At 42.9% G+C, this 25432-nt stretch overlaps 1 protein-coding gene across 1 annotated transcript in view; it reads left to right on the forward strand.

Annotated features, from left to right (window-relative positions):
* LOC125452339 (dynein axonemal heavy chain 8-like) overlaps positions 1-25432 on the forward strand; it is a 1009221-nt gene that overhangs the window by 180059 nt on the left and 803730 nt on the right. The window contains exons 9-11 of the mRNA XM_059645685.1: positions 8038-8151; positions 25021-25128; positions 25217-25318. Coding sequence (XP_059501668.1) covers positions 8038-8151; positions 25021-25128; positions 25217-25318 — 324 coding nt within the window. The remainder of the gene's footprint in view (positions 1-8037; positions 8152-25020; positions 25129-25216; positions 25319-25432) is intronic.

Here is a 25432-nt window from a genome sequence, read left to right on the forward strand (position 1 = left end):
ATCATTCTGCAGTCATCAATCTTTTTGGTTACTTCCTCAAAAAACTCAATCATGTTTGTGAGACATGATTTCCCTCACACAAAACCATTCCGACTCTGCCTTATCATTCCTTGCCTCTCCAAATGCATGAAAATCTTATCTTTTAGAATAATATCCAAAAAAATAAACACAGAAACAATGTCAGATTTACAGGTCTGTAGTTCCCAGGCTTCTCTTATAGCCTTTCTTAAATAAAGGCAAGACACTAGACACCATCCAGTCATCCAGCACCTCAACTGTGGTTACAGATGATGCAAATATTTCTGCTAGGCGCCCCACAGTTTCCTCCCTAACTTCCCACAATGTCTGAGGATACATTTAGAGTTATAGAGCCATAAGGATGTATAGCATGGAAACAGACCCTTCGGTCCAACTCGTCTTTGCTGATCAGATATCCTACATCAACCTAGTCCCATTTGCCAACATTTGGCCCATATCTGTCAAAGCCCTTCCTATTCGTATACCCATTCAGATGCCTTTTAAATGTTGTAATTGTACCAGGCTCCACCACTTCCTCTGGCAGTTCATTCCATACACGCTCCAGCTTCTGTATGAAATAGTTGCCCCTTAGGTTCCTTTTAAATCTTTTCCCCTCACCTTAAACCGATTCCCACTTGCTTTGGACTCCCTACCCTGTGGAAAAGACCCTGATTATTCACTCTATCCATGCCCCTCATGATTTCATAAACTTCCATAAAGTCAATCCTCAGCCTCTGACACACCAGGGAAAATAGCCCCAGCCTATCAAGCTCTCTCTATAGCTCAAACCCTCCAACCCCAGCAATCTTTTAAATCTTTTCTGAGCCCTTTCAAGTTTCACAACATCTTTCCTAAAGCAGGGAGACCAGAACTGAATGCAGGATTCCTAAAGTGGCCTAACCAAGGTCCTCTACAGCCGCTACATGACCTCCTAACTTCTACACTCAATGCACTGACCAATTAAGGCAAGTATACCAAATGCCTTCTTCATTATCCTATCTACTGCGAGTCCACTTTCAAGGAACTATGAACCTGCACACCAAGGTCTCTTTATTTGACAACACACCCCAGTATCATACCATTAAATGTATATATCCTGCCTTGATTTGCCCTACCAAAATGCAGCACTTCACATTTATCTAGATTTAGCACCATCTGCCACTCCTCAGCCCATTGCCCCATCTGATAAAGGTCCCATAGTACTCTGGAGGTAACCTTCTTTGCTGTCCACTACACCATGAATTTTGGTGTCATTTGCAAAATTACTAACCATATCTCCTTTATTCACTTTCAAATAATTTATATAAGTACCAAAAAGCAGTGGATCCAGCAGCAGTAACACAGAGTGGAGCTGGAGGAACACAGCAGGCCAGGCTACATCAGATGAGCAGGAAAGCTGATATTTCAGGTTGGGACTCTTTTTCCAGACCCGAAACGTCAGCTTTCCCGCTCTTCTGATGCTGCCTGGCCTGTTGTGTTCCCCCAGCCCCACACTGTGCTATCTCTGACTCTAGCATCAGCAGTTTTTATTATCTCCAGATGCAGCAGCAATCCTTGCAGCACACTGCTAGTAACAGGCTTCCAGTCCACCACTAACTCCCTCTGTCTGCTACCTTCATGCCGATTTTGTATCCAAATGGCTAATTCTCCCTGCTTTCCATGTGATCTAATCTTGTTAATCAGTCTACCATGCAGAACCTTGTTGAATGCCTTACTGAGGTCCATATAGACAATTCCACTGCTCTGCCTTCATTGATCATCTTTGTCACATCTTCAAAAAGCTCAACTAAATTATTGAGGTAAGGTTTCCGCAGAAGCATTGTTGACTATCCATAATTAATCCTTGCCTTTCAGACTCGCTTGCCAACTCGCCCATCACTGATGTCAGGCTCACTGACCTATAGTTTGGCTATGCCTTACCACCCTTCTTAAATAATGGCAGCACGTTAGCCAACGTCCAGTCTTCTGGTAACTCATCCGTGGCTATTGATAATAAAATATCTCTGCAAGGCGCCCAGCAATCACTTCCCTGGCTTCACACAAAGTTCCAAGATACACCTGATCCAGTTCTGGGGATTTATCAACTTTTATGCACTTTAAGACATCCAGAACCTCCTCCTCTGTAATATGGACACTTTTGAAGATTTCAGTGCTTCTGTCTCCGAGTTCTCTAGCTTTGGTATCCTTATCTGAAGATAAATACTGATTCAACATACTTGTTTAGTATCTCACCCATCTGCTGTGGTTCCACACATAGGTGGCCTTGCTGATCTTTAAGGGGGCCTGATCTTTCCTGAGTTACCCTTTTGTCTTTAATGCATTTTGAGAAACCCTTTCCTTAGCCCTCTTTGCCAAAACTATCTCATGTCTCCTTTTTGACCTCCTGATTTCCCTCTGAAGTAATTATCTACTGTTCTTGTACTCCTATAGGGATTCACTGCTGTCTATACCTGATACATGCAACCTTCTTTTTCTTGACCAGAACCCCAATTTCTCTAGTCATCCAACATTAGCTACACCTACCAGCTTTGCCTTTCACAGGAACATACTGTCTCTGCAGTCTTGTTATCTCACTTTTGAAGGCTTCCTACTTTCCAGCTGTCCCTTTTCCTGTGAATATCCACCCCCAATCTGTAAGTTCATAGAATCCCTACAGTGTGGAAACAGGTCCTTCGGCTCAACAAGTCCACACTGAACCTCAGAACATCCCACCCGGACCCATCCCCTATAACCCACCTAATCTACACGTCCCTGAATACTATGGACAATTTAGCATGGCCAATCCACCTAACCTTTACATCTTCGGACGTGGGAGGAAACCGGAGCACTCAGAGGAAACCCACGCAGACACGGGGAGAACATGCAAACTCCACACAGACAGTCACCCAAGGCTGGAATCAAACCCGGGTCCCTGGCGCTGTGAGGCAGCAGTACTAACTACTGTGCCTCCATGCTGCCCTATACCATCAAAATTGGCTTTCCTCCAATGTAGAATTTTAAATTTTCAATCAAGTCTAACCATTTCTATAACTACTTTAAAACTAATAGAATTATTATCACTTGTGCCAAAGTGCTGCCCCACCGACACCTCAGTCACTTTCCCTGCCCTATTTCCCAAAGTTTGCTCCTTCCCTAGTGGGTACATCCGCATACTAAATAAGAAATTTTCTTGTACACACTTAGCAAATTCCTCTTCATCCCATCCCTTAACGCTATGGCAGTCCCAGTCTATGTTTGGAAAGTCAAAATTCTCTAGCAATACCATCCTATTATTCTTACAGATAACTTAGACCTCCTTACAAATTTGTTTCTCAATTTCCCACTGACTATTGGGAGCTGTATAGTATAATCCCAAAAAGGCGATCATCCCTTTCTTATTTTTCAGTTTGACTCAAATAACTTCACTGGATGTATTCCCTGGAATATCCTCCTTAAGCACAGTTGGAATGTTATCCCTCATCATATTGCCAATCCCCCTCCTCTCTTGTCTCCTTTCTGTCCTTCCAATAGCATCTATACCCTGGGATATTAAAATGTCAGCCCTGCCTATCCCTGAGTCACATCTCTGCAATAGCTTTGATATCCCAATCCCACTTTGCCAACTATTCCTGAGTTCGGTAACAAAAACAGAAGTTGCTGGAAAAGCTCAGCAGGTCTGGCAGCATCTGTGAAGAAAATATCAGAGTTAATGTTTTGGTCCAGTGACCCTTCCTCAGAACTGATGGTAGCTGGGAAAATGTCAGTTTATATGCAGAAAATAGGGAGGGAGTTGGGATAGGGAGCAATCAATAGCATAGAGCCCGAAGAGAGAGAAGAACAGTCGGATAGACAAAGGAGTTGATAATGATAACAAAGTGTGTAGCTGGATGAACACAGCAGGCCAAGCAGCATCTCAGGAGCACAAAAGCTGATGTTTCGGGCCTAGACCCTTCAACAGAGTTGATAATGATCTAGCTAGGAGGTGAATAGTTGTTAATGGGGACTGTTAGTAACTAACAATAGATAATGTATGGTCGCAGGCTTTGTGATAACAATACGTGGTATGTGGGGTAGGGGGCTAGGACATGGGAGGGTTTAGGCCCTAAAATTATTCAACTCAATATTGAGTCCGGAGGACTGCAGGGTCCCCAAGCGGAAAATGAGGTGTTGTTCTTTCAGCTTATAGTGAGCTTCACTGCAACACTGCAGCAAGCCAGAGACAAAAATGTTGGCCAGAGAACAGGGTGCTGTGTTAATGTGGCAGGCAACAGGTAGCTCAGATAATAAAGAGTGAAGCTGGATGAACACAGCAGGCCAAGCAGCATCTCAGGAGCACAAAAGCTGACGTTTCGGGCCTAGACCCTTCATCAGAGAGGGGGATGGGGTGAGGGTTCTGGAATAAATAGGGAGAGAGGGGGAGGCGGACCAAAGATGGAGAGAAAAGAAGGTAGGTGGAGAGGAGAGTATAGGTGGGGAGGTAGGGAGTGGATAGGTCAGTCCAGGGAAGACGGACAGGTCAAGGAGGTGGGATGAGGTTACTAGGTAGGAAATGGAGGTGCGGCTTGGGGTGGGTGGAAGGGATGGGTGAGAGAAAGAACAAGTTAGGGAGGCAGAGACAGGCTGGGCTGGATTTGGGATGCAGTGGGTGGAGGGGAAGAGCTGGGCTGGTTGTGTGATGCAGTGGGGGGAGGGGATGAACTGGGCTGGTTTTGGGATGCGGTGGGGGAAGGGGAGATTTTGAAGCTGGTGAAGTCCACATTGATACCATTGGGCTGCAGGGTTCCCAAGCGGAATATGAGTTGCTGTTCCTGCAACCTTCGGGTGGCATCATTGTGGCACTGCAGGAGGCCCATGATGGACATGTCATCTAAAGAATGGGAGGGGTAGTGGAAATGGTTTGTGACTGGGAGGTGCAGTTGTTTATTGTGAACTGAGCGGAGGTGTTCTGCAGAGCGGTCCCCAAGCCTCCGCTTGGTTTCCCTAATGTAGAGGAAGCCACACTGGGTACAATGGATACAGTATACCACATTGGCAAATGTGCAGGTGAACCTCTGCTTAATATGGAAAGTCATCTTGAGGCCTGGGATAGGGGTGAGGGAGGAGGTGTGGGGGCAAGTGTAGCACTTCCTGCGGTTGCAGCGGAAGGTGCTGGGTGTGGTGGGATTGGAGGGCAGTGTGGGATGAACAAGGGAGTCACGGAGAGGGTGGTCTCTCTGGAAAGCGGACAAGGTTGGGGATGGAAAAATGTCTTGAGTGGTGGGGTCGGATTGTAGATGGCGGAAGTGTCGGAGGATGATGCGTTGTATCCGGAGGTTGGTGGGGTGGTGTGTGAGAACGAGGGGGATCCTCTTTGGGCGGTTGTGGCGTGTGAGGGATGTGTTGTGGGAAATGCGGGAGATGCGGTCAAGGGTGTTCTCGACCACTGTGGGGGGAAAGTTGCGGTCCTTGAAGAACCTGGACATCTGGGATGTGTGAGAGTGGAATGCCTCATCGTGGGAGCAGATGCAGCGGAGGCGGAGGAATTGGGAATAGGGGATGGAATTTTTGCAGGAGGCTGGGTGGGAGAAGTAGGGTCTGTTTTGCGAGCAGAACGTAGATGTTCTGCAAAGTGGTTATGCAGTCTACGTTTCGTTTCCCTAGTGTAAAGGAGATGACATTGTGAGTAGCGGATGCAGTAGACTAGATTCTGGGAAGTGCAGATGAAGTGTTACTTCACCTGGAAGGTGTGTTTGGGCTCTTGGATAGTGGGAGGGAGGAGGTAAATGGGTAGGTGTTGCACCTTCACCGGTTGCAGGGAAAGGTGCCATGGTGCTGTAGTTGGGGTGTTGTTGAGTGTGATGGAAGTGTGGACCAGGATGCCCTGGAGGGAATGGTGGACAAGGAAGGGAGGGGCATATATGTCTGGTGGTGAGATCTCACTGGAGGTGGCTGAAATAGCATCTGATGATCTTCTGAATGCGGATGCTGGTGGGATGGTAGGTAAAGACAAGAGGAACCCTATTGCTGTTGTGTGAGGGAAGAGAATGGGCATGGGCAGAAGTGTGGGAGATCGGTCTGACCCGGTTGAGGGCCCTGTCAATGTTGGTGCTGTGGAATCCTCAGTTGAGGAAGAAGGTGGATATTACAGAGGCTCCCTTGTCGAGGTTGGCCTTGTCTGAACATATACGAAGGAGACGGAGGAACTGAGACAATGGAATAGAGTCTTTACAGGAAGCAGAGTATGAGGATGAATAGTCCAGGTAGCTGTAGGAGACAAAGGATTTATAGTGGATATTAGTGGCCAGTCTATCTCCAGATATGGAAACAGAGATGTCGAGGAAGGGAAGGGAGGAGTGAGAGATCGACCAGGTGAAAGTGAGGGCAGGCTGGAAATTGGAAGTGAAGTCGATTAATTTTCCAATTCTGACTGAGAGAGGGAAGCAGCACCAATGATATCATCGATATATTGGAGAAAGAGTTGTGGGTTGGGTCAGAATAGGGCTGGAACAAGGAATGTTTTTTCTGGCTATTTTATATGTCTCTCTTTGATCTAATAATATCCATGATGTCTTTTGTAAGCTGTGGTTGAGCTATCTTTCCTCTTTTATTTTGTACCAGATTAAAATGAATAATTGTAGTTGTTCATTCGCATGTTCTTTAAATACTAACCATTGCCTATCCACCGTCAACCCCTCTAATAAGATTCTCTACTTCATTCTTACCAATTGTCATCCTTTCACAGTTTCTTCTTTTTAGATCCAGGACCCTAATTTTTCATTCAGCTACTTTATTGTACATTGTAATGAAGCACCCAATCATATTGTAGTCACTCTTCCTCAAGGAACCTGGCACAACAAAATTTTTAATGACTCCTTTCTCATTGCACAGTATCCAGCTTAGAATAACAAGTTCTCTTGCAGAGAGCTGTAGAGATGAGGTGATTCGCATATTCAAGGCTGAGGTAGACAGATTTTTAATTAGTAAGAGAATCAAGGATAATAGGGAAAAAGCAGGAAAGTGGAGTTGAGGATTAGCAGATCAGTCATGATTTCATTGAATGGAAGGTGCAGATGCAATGTGCTGAATGACACCTACATCGTATGACCTTAATGGAGAGACCTTAGAGTGCATTCCCAACGGGACCCTGAAGGTGGACAGAAAAGAAGACAAAGTATAAGATAAGAAGGTATATGAGATACTTTCCTTTATTTGGCAAGGTATTGAACATAAATGTAAGGAAGTTATGCTGGAACTATGTAAGAGACTGGCTATGCCACAGCTGGAATTTCTTGAACATTCCTGCTCACCCATTAGAGGAATGACATAATTGCTTTTGAATTGGTACATAACACATTTTAGGAATGTTACTGGGGCTTATAAAATATATCTATGAGTAAAAATTCAGTGGGTTAGGTTTGTTTTCCTCAGAGCAAATGCAAGTGAAGGGTGACTTAACTGCAATGTACAAAATTATGAAGGGCTTAGTTCGAGTCAGCAGGGAAGATCCATTTCCCTGTGTAGTAATGCCAATTACCAGAGGGCTTAGATTGAAAGTGATTGGGAGAAGAATTATATGGGACATGAGGAAAACATTTTGGCCAGATGGTTGATGGTGGGCTTCTGGAATTTGCTGCCCACATTAGCAGTTAAAGTGGAAATCCTTAACTTGTTTAGATCTGATATGCACTTGATTTGCTGTTAGCCTGCAGGGTTACTAAATAGGTGCTGGAAAGTGAATCAAAGTGGGTGATGAGTTTATACTTGAGCTTGTGAAAATGCAATGGTCTGAATGATTTCTTCCAGGGCTGTAACATTTCTATGGTTCTGAGTTTCTAAGTGCAAACCAGGTAGATTGCGCCTTGAGTGGACCACTGCAAAATTGTATGTGATATGGGTTACTAATGCTGTTGGAGAGTGTTTAAACAAAATTGGCAGCAAGACGGAAATCAGGTCATTATACTTTTGAGACTACAGAACTAGTTTTGGTTGACTCTAAAAGTTAGTTTAAGATGTATCAACAATGAATGAAGAAGTTTGAAATGTTTAACCTTTTTTCTCTAGATGTGGCTAGAGTTGGATTCTCAAATCACTGATGCAGCTAATGAAGCAAAAGACAATGTGAAGTTCCTGCAGGCACTGGAGAAAGTTTGTCAGCCACTCTACAATTCTGATCCGGTAATTACTTATCTAAAGAAGCCCTTTTATCTGAAATATTTCAATGCTATCAGTCAGATTTTATATTGACAAAAAATGTCAGCAATGGAGGATGGAATTCTGATCTCCTTACTGTGTTGCTTCCAGTTTGTAGGTAGAATTTTGAGCCAGCGAGAAGTTTCCAGGTTGAAAATCTTGACTTTAGGCAAGGGTTATGTGTTGACTATATACAACCAATGTGCTGTGGAACTATAGGGAAATTGTTATTTCCCTACACTGCCACTAAAAAAATGGTGGTGAGTATCCCTGGGAGAAGATTTAACTGTAACTAACTTAGAGGTGGGATTTTCGCACTCAGAGAAAGGAAGTCCTTGTCAGAGTGTTGTCAGTCAAAATGTCACCTGGGTTCAAACATCAAGCCGTGTGGCGCACATTTCCTATTCACAAGTTTTACTGTTGTTTTCCCGTACATGGGGTTGTGCCTCCAGTTAGCACATGGTCTGTCCAAACGTAGTACTTTCTACACCTGATATTAGCATACACAGCAAAACATGCTAGGTTTCTCAAAGATTAAAATAAATACTTGGAAATGAACATATTGATTGTTTTGGAGCTCCAATCTGAAGTATGCAAGATGGTTCAGTTTGATTTCTATTTGTTGGAAGTTTTATTGTTCTTTTCCTTCTGGAAGCCCGTACGATGTGGGCCTCCACTGACGTGGGTGAAATAACAGCAAGCAGGATAAGGTCCTAAAGTAAAAAAAAGTAAATCATGCGAATAACACATGTTGTTCTGACTCATCATGTGTACCTCAAATCAGAGGTACAGTATTTGGGGTCAGAGATAATGGGAACTGCAGATGCTGGAGAATCCGAGATAACAAAGTGTGGAGCTGGATGAACACATCAGGCCAAGCAGCATCTTAGGAGCACAAAAGCTTTGGGCCAAACATTTTGTGCCGAGACTCTTTATCGGTCAGCTTTGGTGCTCCTAAGATGCTGCTTGGCCTGCTGTGTTCATCCAGCTCCACACTTTGTTATCTCTTTCAATAGTCAGGGCACTGAGTCTAGCAGTTGGGAAGTTATATTTCAGTTGTACAGGACATTGGTGAGGCTGCATTTGGAGTATTGTGTTCAGTTTTGGTCATCTTGCTATAGGAATGTTATTTAACTAGAAAGAGTGCAGAGGAAATTGACAAGGATGTTGCCAGGATTCAAGGGACTGAGTTAGCGGGAGAGCTTGGACGAGCTAGAACTTCTTCCTTTAGAGCGCAAGAGACTGAGGGGGGCTCTTGTAGAAGTGAATGCAATCATGAGAGACATGTAAAGGATGAACGCACTCAGTCTTTTTCCCAGGGTTGGGGAATTGAGGACTAGAGGACTTCATTAAGAGGGGAAAGAAACCATGGGAACCTGAGGGACATAGACAGTGGTATGCATATGAAATGAGCTGCCAGCAGAAATGGTTCAGGTGGATACATTAACAACAATTAAAAGGCATTTGGATGAATACACAGACAGGAAAGTTTTGGAAGAATGTGGGCCAAATGCAGGAAAATGGGGTTAGAGTGGATGGACATTTTGGTCAACATGGACCAGTTTGGGGCAAAGGGCCTGTCTCTCTTGGCGCAGCATCGAAGGTCGAAGGGCCTGTTCTGGGCTGTATTGTTCTATTGCTCTATGCTCTGTGCTGTAGGACACTATGACTCTAATATCACTAATAATGCCCATTTCTAAGTATTATTGATTTTTATCTGATATTTTTCCTACGGAATTAATTGGCCACTTAAGGACTATGCTTAAGCTGGCAGGATCCTGATGCTCCTCTATTTTCTGGTAGCATTACACAGTTTAGCAGCAAGGGATTTGGCATTGGGCACGTCACTATTTTGTAAGGTGTATGATTAATGTATATTTTGATTTTTGTGGAGTTTGGATTTTAAACTAGTGGCATATGTGTTTTGGTCTCTGTATATGAGAGACTTTAATGATTAACTTGTCAGTATTTTTGCAACCAATATCTCGTAAAAAATCTGTATGAGCGAAACAGTTCCTAAGGGTGCAGATTTTTTTGCATTGAGAGAATTTTATGTTCTTTATTCATTAGCAGGATGACGGCATCACTGGCTAAGCAGCATTTATTGCCCATCCCTAATTGCCCAGAGGGCAATTCAAAGTCAGCCACATTGCTCTGGGTCCAGAGTCACATGTAAGCCAGACCAGGCAAGGATGGCAGTTTCCTTCCCTAAAAGGCATTAGTGAACCAGATGGGGTTTTTCAACAGTCAAGAATGGGATTCATGGTCAAATCATTAGATTCCAGATAATTTTATTGAATTCAAATTCCACCCTCTGCTGTGGTGAGATTCAAACCCGGGTCCCCAGAACATTATCAGAGTCTCTGGATAAACTGTCCAGCAGTTGTCTCCCTTTTTAGGGTTGGACAGAATAAGCATTGTAGAGCAATAACCTTCTTTCAGTTAGAGAGATCAATATTTTTTTTTTGCTTGGGGAAGCATCCATAGCTTGGAAACCTTTTGGTTTCAATTTGCCAATGTCCCGGTTATTGGATGTAGAAACAGTTTCTCTGAAAAAAATGAGTTCGTTCAGAAAAGTTAGGAAATATACTACCTCAGTATAAGTGTTTCAGTTTAGAAGCTCCAGACCAGAAGCATATTGATAGAACTCTGAAAGGCATATTAGAAGCTGAGAAATTCTAAGTTTGAGGAGGAGGCTATTAAACTTTCAAGGCCAGGAATTACAAGAAACAGTTAAGTTAAATCTATAGATGTAATAGAAAGTGAACTTGCTCTGGTATTTATTTGTGTTATAAAGATTTGCTGTTGACATAGATGGAATATTGTATTTTACTGCTTATTTTTAATCTTTCAAGTTAGTTTACGTGAAAATAGCTTGGTTAACACTATTTTATATTTTATATTTTCTTTTGCATAATAAACTTATGATTCATAGTTAAACTCATATCTGCAGAAGTGTGTGCTTATGTTGCAGTGAGAGATCACTTTGCTAAATGGAAAAAAAAGTGTATTGGACAAAATTCAGTTTGGGATCTGTTTTGTCCAGTAATTACACCAGCTGGAATTTTAACAACTGGGGGCACAGCTGGGATTTGAATGTACTGGAGTTAAAAGGGATTTGTGTATTTATTTTTGAGATGATGAATAAGTTGTGACTCTGAACATAACAACTGTGTTATCGTGAGGTTTACTGCATAAAGTTTGAAGGCAGTTTTAAGTTTTGGTTAGAGTTCGCTGGAATGCAAACTATAACAGTGAATTATTTGATATTTTTGATGATAGCAAAACTGGGAGATACAGCAGATAAATTGAGCGGAGAAATAAAAGCAAGATCTTGTTAGGATGAGATGCTTTAAGTTATTATCCCACATTTAGAATTTGAGGAAAAGAAAATAAAATTCTGATGTCATAGCCAAAATTAGTTGAGATACACTTAGAAATGAAAACAAAAATGATGAGTTAGGAGAAAACAGAGGATGGTGGAAATTGAAGAAAGTGAAAAATAGAGAAACAATGAAAGGGAGGAGAAAGAACAACTGAGGGTAATGGAAAGGGGCATAAAGTTTAGGAAACTTGAAATGACCATAAGATCATAAAATGTGGGGCAGAATTAGACCATTCAGCCCACCAAGTCTACTCCACCATTTGATTATGTCTGATATGTTTCTTAACCCCATTCTCCTGCCTTCTCCTGTAACACTTGATCCCTTTACTAAGCAATAACATAACCGTCTTAAGTGCACACAATAACTTCTTGTTGATGAAGCCGTGCTGACTAAGCTCTATTTTACCATGCACTTCCAAGTACATCTCCATTGTAATAATGTAATGTCATATTTTACCAATAACCGAGGTCAGGCTAACCAGCGTACAGTTTCCTGTCTTCTGCCTTCCTCTCTCCTTAAACAGGAGTGTCACATTAGCCATTTTCCAGGTGTCTGGGGCCTCCCTGACTCCAGTGATCCCTGAACGATCACCACTAATGGTTCCATGATCTCCTTGGTAACTCCTTCAGAACTCTGGGTGTAGTCCATCTGGCCCAGGTGATTCAGCCACCTTCAGACTTTTCAGTTTTCTGGGACCTTCTCATTAGTAATGGATCCTATACTCACCTCTGCTCCCTGGTTCTCTTGAGTTCTGGTGTACAGTTGGTGGGTTCTACTGTGAAAACTAATTCAAAGTACTTATTCAGTTCCATTTCTTTGTTCTCCATTACTACTTCTCCATCCTTTTCTTTCAGTGCTCCAATGTCCCCTCTTGCCTCCTTCTTACCTTGCAGCTATCTAAAAGTAAAACTCCTGCTATCATGTCTTCTATTAGTAGCTAGCTTACCCTCATATTTCATCTTCTCCTGCTTCTTGTATTTTTAGTTCTCCTTTGCTAATTTAAAAGCTTTCCAATTCTCTGGGTTCCCACTAATTTTCAACACATTATATGCTTTTTCTTTTGCTTATTTGCTGCTCCTGGCACCCCTAGTCAGCCACAGTTCTCTTGTCCTCCCATTATTATGTTTCTTTTACCTTGGAATGAATTTCTGCTAGCTTGTTGAATTACCCCCAGAAACTCCTGCCGACGCTGATAGGGAAGATCTCACTGTCTTCCCTGCTATGCTCCCCTTCTAATCCAACCTAGCTAGCTCTTCCGTTATACTTTGTAGTTAGTCAGGTGTGAGGTGATTCACTTTGGAAGGAATAACAGGAATACTGAGTACTGGGCTAATGGTAAGATTCTTGGTAGTGTGGACGAGCAGAGAGGTCTCGGTATCCATGTACACAGATCCCTGAAAGTTGCCTCCCAGGGTGATAGGGTTGTTAAGAAGGTGTACAGTGTGTTAGGTTTTATTGGTAGAGGGATTGAGTTTCGGAGCCATGAGGTCATGTTGCAGCTGTACAAAACTCTGGTGCAAAACACTTGGAGTATTGCATACAGTTCTGGTCACCGCATTATCGGAAGGATGTGGAAGAATTGGAAAGGGTGCAGAGGAGATTTACCAAGATGTTGCCTGGAATGGAGGGAAGGTCTTATGAGGAAAGGCTGAGGGACTTGAGACTGTTTTCATTAGAGAGAAGAAGGTTAAGAGGTGTCTTAATAGAGACATATAAGATGATCAGAGGATTAGATAGGGTGGACAGTGAGAACCTTTTTCCTAGGATGGTGATGGCTAGCACAAGGGGACATGGTTTTAAATTGAGTGGTGATAGATATAGGACAGATGTCAGAGGTAGGTTCATTATTCAGAGAGTAATAAGGGCATGGAATGCCTTGCTTGCAGCAGTAGTAGACTCGCCAACTTTAAGGGCATTTAAATAGTCATTGGATAAACAAATGGATGATAATGGAATAATGTAGGTTAGATGGGCTTCAGATTGGTATCACAGGTCGGCGCAACATCGAGGGCCGAAGGGCCTGTACTGCGCTATAATGTTCTATGTTCTATGTTATCTTTACTCAATTGTAATACCATCACGTCTTATTTCAACTTGTCCCTCCTGAACTGGAGAGCGAATTCAATCATATTATGATCAATGCTCCCTAAGAGTTCCTTCACCTTAAGCTCCTATCAAATCTGCCTCAGTACAATCACTAAATCCAGAAGATAATAAAATGTGAGGCTGGATGAACACAGCAGGCCCAGCAGCATCGCAGGAGCACAAAAGCTGACGTTTCGGGCCTAGACCCTTCATCAGAGCTCTGATGAAGGGTCTAGGCCCGAAACGTCAGCTTTTGTGCACCTGAGATGCTGCTGGGCCTGCTGTGTTCATCCAGCCTCACATTTTATTATCTTGGATTCTCCAGCATCTGCAGTTCCCATTATCACTGTTGCCTGTCTCTAGTGGGCTTTGTCACAAGCAGCTTCAAAAAGACCATCTTGCAGCATTCCACAAATTCCTTTTCTTTAGATTTACTATCAACCTGATTTTCCCAATCCATCTGTATGTTGAAGTCCTGCAGGATTATTGTAATGATGCCTTTCTTAACGCCTTTTCTGTGTCCTGATTTATTTTCTTGCCCATGTCCTGGCTACTACTACGAAGCCTGAACTCAACTCCCATCAAAATCTTAACACAGTGTGGAGTTGGAGGAGCACAGTGGGCCAGGTAGCATCAGAGGAGCAGGAAAGTTGATGTTTTGTGCTGGGACCCTTCTGAAGAAGGGTCCTCCAGCTCCACACTGTGTTATCTCTGACTCCAGCATCAGCAGTTCTTACTATCTCCCATCAAAGGTCTTTTTCTTTCTTTGTGATTCTTCAACTCTACCACACAGATTCTACGTCTTATGAGTATATATTTAATTTAATTTCTGACTAACAAGGTAGCCCCACCTGTTCTTTTGATAGGACTTGTACCCTTGGATATTTATTTCCTTGCTCTGAACCCCTACAGCCATGTCTCAGTGGCACAACATCGTATCTGCCAACTTCAGTCTGCACTATAAACTCATTTACCTTATTTCATATAGTACATGCATTTAAGTACAACATTCTCTGTATGTCCTTGCTTACCATGATCTGCTTGTACTACTTACAAACAAAGCTTTTCACTATTCTTAGGTAAATATGACAATAAATGAAATCATTCTCAGTTCTGCTTTGACTATCCCCTTCTCATTGTTGACTCCTTATCTGCTGTACCTGAAGTTAGATTCCTGAGCCTTTCCATCTTATCCCATCTCATTGGAACAACTTCCCCCTTCCTGAGTATTGGTGCCAGTGTACCATGAATTCAAACCCAATTCTCCCACACCAGTCTTTCAGCTACGCGTTTACCTCTTTAATCTTGTTGATGCAATGCCAATTTGCTCCTGGCTCAGGTAGTAATCTGTAGATTATTACCTTTTTGATTATGTTTTTAAATTTAGACCTATATGTTCATATTTCCTCAGCAGAACCTCCTTTCTTTTTCTCCTGTATCGTTGGTACCTGTATGGACCATGACAACTGGATCTCTTCCTTCCCACCCCAAGTTTCTCTGCATCTCAGATGAGACATCCAAGCACCAGGCAGGCAGTAAAGCTTTCAAGACTCTCAATCCTGGCCATGGAGAAAATGTCTATTCCTCTGACTATAATATTCCTGATTAGAACCACATTTCTCTTTTCTCCTCTCTCTTGAATGACTCTCTGTTACCACAGTGCTATAGTCAATTTGCTCATCTTCCTACAGCCGCACTCTCACTCACATGGGGAGCCAAATCCTCAAATCTGTTTGACAAGTTCAAGGGCTGAAGCTCCCTCAGCTCTACATCGGATGCCTTTACCTGCCTCGCTCGTAGTCACACCCTCCTGTTCCTGACCATCGACCAAATTCGAGGTAGTTAATCTAAAGGGTGTAACTGCTTCCTGATAAACAGTATCCACTTAACCAATGTATGCATCATTTGAAGCTCAGACTCTAGCTCATCACCTCTGAGCTGAACTTCCACAAGCAACAAAACTTACTGTAGATGTAGTTGCAATGAACCACATTGGGGTCTGCAAGTTCCCACCTCTCTGGTATACTTGCAGTCTGTACCCTGGAAGTTCAGACTTTCATCGAAGGGCCCATCAACAACAGCTATTTAATTTTGCAGCAGGAACACTATGTGCTTGGACAGGGACTCAGCTCATGGATTGGACCAGGGTATGTCTGAGGCGGCGGGGGGAGATGGGCTGCTTGCTTGATGTACATTGTGATATATGGCACACTGAGATATCAATCTCACATCTATAACGTGTACCAGATGCCTGCCTGGCTGACACATTGTATGTCTTTTAAACAAATGGACATGTTAGAAACTGGTGAAGGCTAAACCTTAGTCCAGTCAACCAGGGAGGGAGTGGTAGAAGGGGAGCTGCTGTCTGTCAGGGCGTTCCAATACTAACTATCAGGGCCATAATCCAAATATGGTTCAGGGACTTGGCCACAAGCAGTTGTCTGCTTGTGACGCTCACATTCAGGACAGCTGACAGACTACTCTCCAGTGGGTCAGTCTTGTAGGGCCAGCAGGAGCAGTCAATGGAATCGCATATTGGCTGTGGGGGAGCTGCAAGGATCATGGTTAGGAGTCTTATCAGTGATGTCCAAGGCTCGTGTTATGAAGTTTGTCAGATGTCTAAGCTTAGTATACCCCTGGAATTTGTCACGGGGCTCGAGATTGAGGTGGAGAGCAGAGCCGTTTGCAGAAATGAGGACAAGGGTGGTGATGGGGTGGTTAATTTGCAGGTATTTGGGAGTATGCAGAGCAGTACTGGGTGGTATGGTAGACCACAGGAGAAGTTATTGGCAGTTACCACTATTTTGCCAAAGTGGTGAGCATGAGAAAGCAAATTGGGAATTATTATGGTGTAATTCAGAGCAAAAAAATACTGTTGTCAGCTAAGTTCAACATGGTGGCTCTCTGCATGGTATAGGGGAATGAGAGGAAATGGACTGTCAGTGTAGTGTGATGTAATAGGGGAAGTAGAGTCTCGGGGGTGTGAACCTGCTGATGAAGTGGAGTCCAGCATTGAAATTGTCAAATGCAATCTACGTTCTCTGTCTTCGCTTTCCGATCTCTAGATGGAAATGCTACCTGAAAATAGTTGAGTTATCGTACAGCTTCAGTGCCAGTTTGATGGGCACAAGTGCAGCATCCATGTGTACTAGAAACTTGGTCATTGAATCACAGAATTATTATGGTGTAGAAGAAGGCCATTTGACCAAATATACCTGTACCAGCCATATTATTTCATGCTAATCTCCTGCCATTTCCCCATATCCTTGCACTCCATTACTAGCTAAAAATGCCATCCCCTGCCCTCTTGAATGCCTCAATTGAAATGGCCTCCACCACATTTCCAGGTAGCGTTTTCTCTACCCTAACAATCCATTGTGTGTAAAGGTTTTTCTCCCAGCTCCCTTACATCATTTGCATGCTTCATTTAAAGGTATGCCCTTTACTACTTGTTTCTTTTCCGAGTGAAAGCGGCTTACCCTGATCTCCTTTACTCAGCCCACTCATGATACCAAAAAGGACAAATTACAACTGTGCTAGTCAGGAGTTAGGGAGAGTTAATTGGGAGCAGCTGTTATTGGACAAGTTAATAGGGCAAAGTTGCAGTCAGTACGACGGGTTGAAGGGTGTTGATTTTAATGCAAGAAGTGTCAGGAATAAGGGTGGCAAACGTAGAGTATGGATCAGTACTTGGAGCTATAATGTTGTGGCAGTTAGGGTGACTTGGATAACATAGGGGCAGGAATGATTGTTGGATGTTCCGCCGTTTAGATGTTTCAAAAGAAATAAGGAGGGAGGTAAAAGAGGTGGGGGAGTTGCATTGCTAATCAGGGTTAGTATCACAGCTTCAGAAAGGGAGGTCGTGGAGGAGGGTTTGTCTACTGAGTCAGTATAAGTGGAAGTCAGAAACAGGGAAGGGGCAGTCACCTTATTGGGAGTTTTCTATAGATACCCCAATAGCAACAGAGACAATAAGGAACAGATTGGGAGGCAGATTTTGGAAAGGTGCAGAAGTACCAGGGTTGTTGTCATGGGTGACTTCAATTTCCCTAATATTGACTGGAACCTCCTAAGAGCAGATAGTTTGAATGAAGCAGATTTTATCAGGTGTGTCCAGAAAGGATTTCTGACTCAATATGCAGACAGGCCAACTAGATGGGAGGCTATATGAGATTTGATGCTTGGCAATGAACCAGGCCAGGTGTCAGATCTCTTGTTTGGGGAACATTTTGGTGATAGTGATCAAAATTCCTTGACTTTTAGCATGGTCATGGAGAGACCAGAAGACCATAAGACATAGGAGTGGACGTAAGACCATTCAGCCCATTGAGTCCACTCTGCCATTTAATTTTAAGATTAAGATTAAGAGGTCTACAGCATGGAAACAGGCCCTTCGGCCCATGGGCATTTCAACTCCACTTCCTCGCACTCTCCCCGTAGCCCTTAATTCCTTGAGAGATCAAGAATTTATCAATCTCTGGCTTGAAGACATTTAACGTCCCGGCCTCCACTGCATTCCGTGGCAATGAATTCCACAGGCCCACCACTCTCTGGCTGAAGAAATGTCTCCTCATTTCCGTTCTAAATTGACCCCCTCTAATTCTAAGGCTGTGCCCACGGCCCTAGTCTCCCTGCCTAACAGAAACAACTTCCTAGCGTCCACCCCTTCTAAACCATACATTATCTTGTAAGTTTCTATTGGATTTCCCCTCAACCTTCTAAACTCTAATGAGTACAATCCCAGGATCATCGTTCATCGTATGTTATGCCTACAATTCCAGGGATCATCCATGTGAATCTCCGCTGGACACACTCCCGTGCCAGTATGTCCTTCCTGAGGTGTGGGGCCCAAAATTAGACACAGTATTCCAAACAGGGCCTAACCAGAGCTTTATGAAGTCTCAGAAGCACATCACTGCTTTTATATTCCAACCCTCTTGAGATAAATGACAACATTACATTCGCTTTCTTAATCATGGTCTCAACCTGCAAGTTAACCTTTAAAGAATCCTGGACTAACACTCACAGATTCCTTTGTACTTCAGCTTTATGAATTTTCCCACTGTTTAGAAAATAGCCCATGCCTGTATTCTTTTTTCCAAAGTGCAAGATCTCGCATTTTCTCACGTTGAATTTCATCAGCCATTTCCTGGACCACGCTCCTAAACTGTCTAAATCTTCCTGCAGCCTCCCCACCTCCTCAGTACTACTTGTCTGTCCACCTAACTTCGTATCATCAGCACGTTTCACCAGAATGCCCCCAGTCCCTTTGTCCAGATGATTAATATGTAAAGTGAACAGCTGCGGCCCCAACACTGAACTCTGCAGGACACCACTTATCACCGGTTGCCATTCCGAAAAAGAGCCTTTTATCTCAACTCTGCCTTCTGTCAGACAGCTAATCCTCAATCAAAACCAGTAGCTCACCTCAAATACCATGGGCCCTCACCTTACTCAGCAGCCTCCCGTGAGGCACCTTATCAAAGGCCTTTTGGAAGTCTAGATAGATAACATCCACTGAGTTTCCCTGGTCCAACCTAGTTGTTACCTCTTCAAAGAATTCTAACAGGTTTGTTAGGCACGACCTCCCCTTACTAAATCCATGCTGATTGTTCTAATCTGACCCTGTACTTCCAAGAATTTAGAAATCTCATCCTTAATGATGGATTCTAGAATTTTACCAACAACCGAGGTTAGGTTAATTGGCCTATAATTTTCCATCCTTTGTCTTGATCCTTTCTTAAACGGGGGTTACAACGGCTATTTTCCAATCATCTGGGCTTTCCCAGACCCCAGTGACTTTTGAAAGATCACAACCAGAGCGTCTGCTATTTTCTCAGCCAGCTCCCTCAGAACTCTAGGATGTAACCATTGGGGCCAGGAGATTTATCAATATTTAGACCTTTTAGCTTTTCTAGCACTTTCTCTTTTGTAATGCCTATCATAATCAACTCTGCCCCCCGATTCTCCTTAATTGTTGGGATACTACTCATGTCTTCCATTGTGAAGACTGACACAAAGTTCTTATTAAGTTCTTCAGCTACTTCCTTATCTCCCATCACTAGCATTCCAGCATCAATTTGGAGTGGCCCAGTGTCTATTTTTGCCTCTTGTTTGTTTCTTATGTATTGAAAGAAACTTTTACTATCATACGAGAGGAATCGGAGCAGACGATATGGGAAAGTACTTAATTGGGGAGGGGGTATTACAATGCTATTAGGCAAGAACTACAGAGCAAAAATTGGGAACAGATGTCCTCAGGGAAATAGAGATAATAAAGTGTGAAGCTGGATGAACACAGCAGGCCAAGCAGCATCCCAGGAGCACAAAAGCTGACGTTTCGGGCCTAGACCCTTTAGGGCCTAGGCCTGAAACATCAGCTTTTGTGCTCCTGAGATGCTGCTTGGCCTGCTGAGTTCATCCAGCTTCACACTTTATTATCTTGGATTCTCCAGCATCTGCAGTTCCCATTACCCCTTCTTAGGGAAATACATGCCAGAAGTTTGGAGGTGTTTAGGAAGAACTTGCTATGAGTGCTGGATAGGTTTGTCTCACTGAGGCAAGGGAGGGATGGCAAGGTGGAAGAACCTTGGCTGACAAGACATGTGAAACATCTCTTCAAGAGGAAGAAGGAAGCTTATTTAAGGTTGAGGAAGCAAGGATATGACAGGGCTCTACAGGCTTACAAGGTAGCCAGAGAGGATCTGAAGAATGGACTTTGGAGACTTAGAAGGGGACTTGACAAAGCCTTGATAGGTAGAATTAAATAAATCCCCAAGGCGTTCTATACTTAGGTGAGGAACAAGAGGATGGCCAGAGTGAGGGTAGGGCTGACTAGGTATAGTGGAAGGAACTTGTGCCTGGAGTCACAGGAGGTAGGGGACATCCTTAATGATTACTTTCCTTCAGTGTTCACCAGTGAGAGGGACCTTGACAGTTATGAGGCCAGCATGAAACATGGCAGATATGCTTGAACACGTTGATGTTAGGAAGGAGGGTGTGCTGGAACTTTTGAAAAACATGAGGATTGATAAGTCACCTGGGTCAGATGGGATATACCCAAGGTTTCTACGAGAAGCGGGGAAAGAGATTGCTGCACCTTTCGCAATGATCTTTGTGTCTTCACTATCCACTGGAGTAGTAACAGATGATGGGAGGGTGGAAAATGTTATTCCTTGTTCAAGAAAGGGAATAGAGATAATCCTGGGAATTACAGACCAGTCAGCCTTACATCTGTGGTGGGAAAATTATTGGAGAGGATTCTGACAGATAGAATTTATGATTTGTTGGAAAAGCACAGTTTGATTAGAAATTGTCATCATGACTTTGTGAGGGGCAGGTCATGCCTCACAAGCCTTATTGGATTCTTTGAGATTGTGACAAAACACATTGATGAAACGGAGCAGTGGATCTGGTGTATATGGATTTTAACAGGGCATTTGATATGGTTCCCCATAGGCTTATTCAGAAATTAAGGAGGCATGGGATTTAGGGGAATTTGGCTGTCTGGATATAGAATTGGCTGTCCAAAGGGAAACAGAGGGTGGTTGTGGATTGAAAGTATTCAGCTTGGAGTTCAGTGACCAGTGGTGTTTTGCAGGGATTTGTTCTGGGACCTCTGCTGTTTGTGTTCTTTATTATTGACTTGGATGAAGAAGTGGAATGGTGGGTTAGAAAGTTTGCCAATGACATGAAGGTTGCTGGAGTTGTGGATAGTGACAAGGGTTGTTGTAGGTTGCAACGGGAACTTAACAGGATGCAGACCTGGGTAAAGAAGTGGCAGATGGAATTCAACCCAGAAAAGTGTGACATGATTCACTTTGGAAGATCAAATTTGAATGCAGTATACAGGATTAATGGCAGGATTCTTGGCAATGTGGAAGAACAGAGGGATCTCAGGGTTCACGCCTATAAATCCCTCAAAGTTGTCATCAAAGTTGATAGGATTGTCAAGAAAGCGTATGGTGTGTTGGCGTTCATTGACAGGAAAATTGAATTTAAGAGCTGTGAGGTAATGCTGCAGCTCTATAAAACCCTTGTTAGACCACACTTAGAATGTTGTGCTCAGTTCTGGTCACCTCATTATAGGAAGGATGTGGAAGACTTAGAGAGGGTTCAGAGGAGATTTACTGGGATATTGCCTTGACTGGAGGGAAGGTCTTAGGAGGAAAGGTTGAGGGAGCCAGGGCTTTTCTCATTCGGCAAAGAAGGATGAGACGTGACTTGATAGAGGTGTACAAGATAATGTGAGACATAAATAGAGTGGATAGCCAGAGATTTTTTCCCAGTGCAGAAATGAGTATTACGAGGGGCCATAATGTTAAGGTGATTGGAGGACGGTATGGGGAGATGTCAAAGGCAGGTTCTTTACACAGAAAGTAGTGATGCGCTGCCGGCAGTGGTAGTGGAGTCAAATACATTAGGGACATGTAATCGACTCTTGGAAAGGCACATGGATGATATGAAAATGTATGCTATGCAGCGTAGTTTGATTTTAGAGTATGATAATAGTGGGCCGAAGAGCCTGTACTGTGCTGTACTGTTCTATGTTCTCTGTTTCAGTAAGGTGGAAAGACAAAGATGGCAAAGTAAGGGACCCTGTGAATTTAGCCAAAAGGCAAAAAAACAGTATATGCAATGTTTAGGAAGCTAAAATCAATAGGGCCTTTGAGGAATATAAAGTCAGCAAGAAAGAACTGTAGCAGGGAATGAGGAGAGCAAGGATGAGTCATGAAATGACCTTGGCAAGCAGGACTAAAGTGAATCCCAAGACATTCTGTACACATATTAAAAAACAAGAAGATAACTTGGAAGAGGGTGGGACCACTCAAGGATCAAGGAGGGAACTTGTACTTTGCAGCAGAGGATGTGGATAAGAACAATGAGTACTTTATATTAGTATTCACCCAAGAAAAAAAAACATGGAGGACAGTGAGATTAGGGTGGAGCATGCTAATGTGTTAGGGCATTTGAGATCAAGAAGGAAGTGGTATTGGGTCTCCTGAGGAACATTAAGGTGGATAAATCCCCAGGATCCGATGGTATCTACCCCACGTAATTGATAGAGGCAAGAGAGGAGATTGCTGAGGTCTTGAGCAAGATCTTTGTATCATCTCTAGCTACTGAAGAGGTCCCAGAGGACTAGCGAGCAGACAATATTGTTTCTCTGTTGAAGAAGGGAAACAGGGATCATCCAGGAAACTATAGACCAGTGAGTCTAACATGAGTGGTTGGGAGGCTATTGGAGAGAATTCTTAGGGTTTGGATTTGTGTACATTTGGAAAAGCATGGCCTAATTAGGGATAGTCAGAATGGCTTTACATGGAACATTGAACATAGAACATCGAACAGTACAGCACAGTGCAGGCCTTTCAGCCCACCATGTTGTGCTGACCTATTATCCTACTAAGATCAATATTATCATATTAGGATCAATAGCCCACAGCTCCTTGAAAGTGGCCACACAGGTAGATAGTATGGTGAAGAAGGTTTACGGCATGCTTGCCTTTATTGCTCATGGAATTGAGTACAAGAGCCAGGATGAGACCTTGCAACTTTATAAGACTTTGGTTAGGCCACACTTAGAGTATTGCATTCAATTCCAGTTGGCACATTATAGGAAGGATGTGGAGGTTTTGGAAAGCTTGCAGAAGAGTTTACCACAATGCTACCTGGATTAGAGGGTATGAGCTATAAGGAAAGGCTAGAAAAACTCAGGTTGTTTTCTCTGGAACAGTAGAGACCGAGGGGAGACTTGATAGAAATCCATAAAATTATGAGTTGCATAGATATGGTTGACAGTCAGAATCTTTTTGCCAGCATTGAAATGTCTAATACTAAGGAGCATGCATTTAAGGTGAGAGGGGGATTGTTCAAAGGAGATGTGAGGGGCAGGTATTTTTACACAGAGAGTGATAGGTGTCTGGATAGGAGCATTTCAGGTGCTTTTAGATAAGCACTTGAATATCCAAGGAATACAGAGACGTGGACTAAGGGCAGGCGGAAGGGATTGGTTTAATCTGGTGTCATGCCGAGCTCAACATCATGGGCCAAAGGGCCCATTCCTGTTTTGTATTGTTCTATGTTCTGTCAATTAGATCTCCTCTCAGCCTTCTTCTCTCCAGGAAGAACACTCACAACTTCTTCAGTCTACCTTCATAGCTGAAGTTTATCATAGCTGGAACCATTCTTGTAAATTACTTCTGCATACTCTCCAATGAATTCACTTCTCTCCTATAATCTAATGTCCACAACTGTCAACTTTATTCCAACTGGGTCCAACTGGTGTCTTGTGCAAATTCAACATCACCTCCTTGTTCTTATGTCTTGTGCTCCTGTTAATAAAGCCAAGAACACTGTATGCATTATTTCATGTTTTCGCTGCCTGTCCTGCAACCTTCAATGATTTGTTCACGTATACATCTTGGTCCCTCTGCTCCTGCACCTTCTTTAGAATTGCACCCTGTATTTTACATTGCTTTTCAATTATCGTCTGACCAAAGTGCATCACCACACACTTCCCTACATTGAACCACATCTGTCACCTATCTGCCCACTTTACTACTTGTCAATGTCACAGACTTGCTCCCCGAGCCAGTGTGTTTGATTGCAGATGTTTCGTCACCCTGCTAGGTAACATTATCAGTGTGCCTCCAGAGGTGCGCTGACAATGCTACTTAGCAGGGTGACGAGAGGTCTGCAATCAAACACGTGCTCAGCGAGCAAGCCTTGAAACCTGACAAATCTTCTTAAAAGCTCCAAATGCGTCTGTGTCCTTTTGGAGTTCTACTTTGTCCTCACAGTTTACAAACTAAGTCTTCCAAGTTTAGTGTCATCTGTACATTGATCACATCCATGTTTAAGAATTTATTTCAACCTCACTCATTTTCTGTCCTATTTGAATGAAAGCATATCCTGAATTATTTGTTCCTCAATGACCAATAACAATTTGCCTCTTTTGTGATATTATGGTTGGAAATTACTTAGAGTGATCCCACTTTACCAGCGCTAGTCAATGCAAAGAAGTGATGAGAAGGATTGTTTAACTTTCTAACTAAGTAACACTGACAGAGCAGAATAAATTCCAAGGTAATTCCAAGTTTTCTACATTTTTGCAAGTATTTACCGTTACAATTAGTTGCTGCCATTTATGCATTAGTTTGTCAAGCCAGATGCCTTTAGTGAATGACATACATTAGGAAGATTGACATAGTTAACACCCCATTTTCAAAATGCTAGTATGACATCAAGGGCAATCATTGTTATAACTTGGAACTTTGAGTTCCACTCAAAAGGCAAATTATGTAAATCTTTTAACCCTGTGCATTACTTGTAAGTATTTTGACTTTATGACATTATATTTCTCAAATACTTCACCTTACAGGTCACTATGACAAGAGGTGTTCCAAATTTGATAAATACGATTCAAATGATCCATAATGTGTCACGATACTACAACACCTCACAACAGATTACTTCTCTTTTTATTAAGGTTAGTATTGTATTTGATGTAAAATTGATCTCCGACTGCATCTCCATGTAGGTAATTGTGCTGTAATATTCCATGTTATCAACTTTAGATCACAAACCAAATGGTGACAGCCTGCAGGGAATATATCACTGAAGATGGCACTGCTCGTGTATGGGACCAGGATTCTGAAGTTGTTATCAATAAGATGAAGGTAATCTTTCTATATTACATGGTAATAAATAATATTTACAGCACAGAAGCATGTCATTGGTCCAAATGTTCCACTTGAGCACATCCCATTCTTTTTGAACTATCTTCATTAACA

Source organism: Stegostoma tigrinum, chromosome 4 (genome assembly GCF_030684315.1).
Source record: "Stegostoma tigrinum isolate sSteTig4 chromosome 4, sSteTig4.hap1, whole genome shotgun sequence".
NCBI lineage: Eukaryota > Metazoa > Chordata > Chondrichthyes > Orectolobiformes > Stegostomatidae > Stegostoma > Stegostoma tigrinum.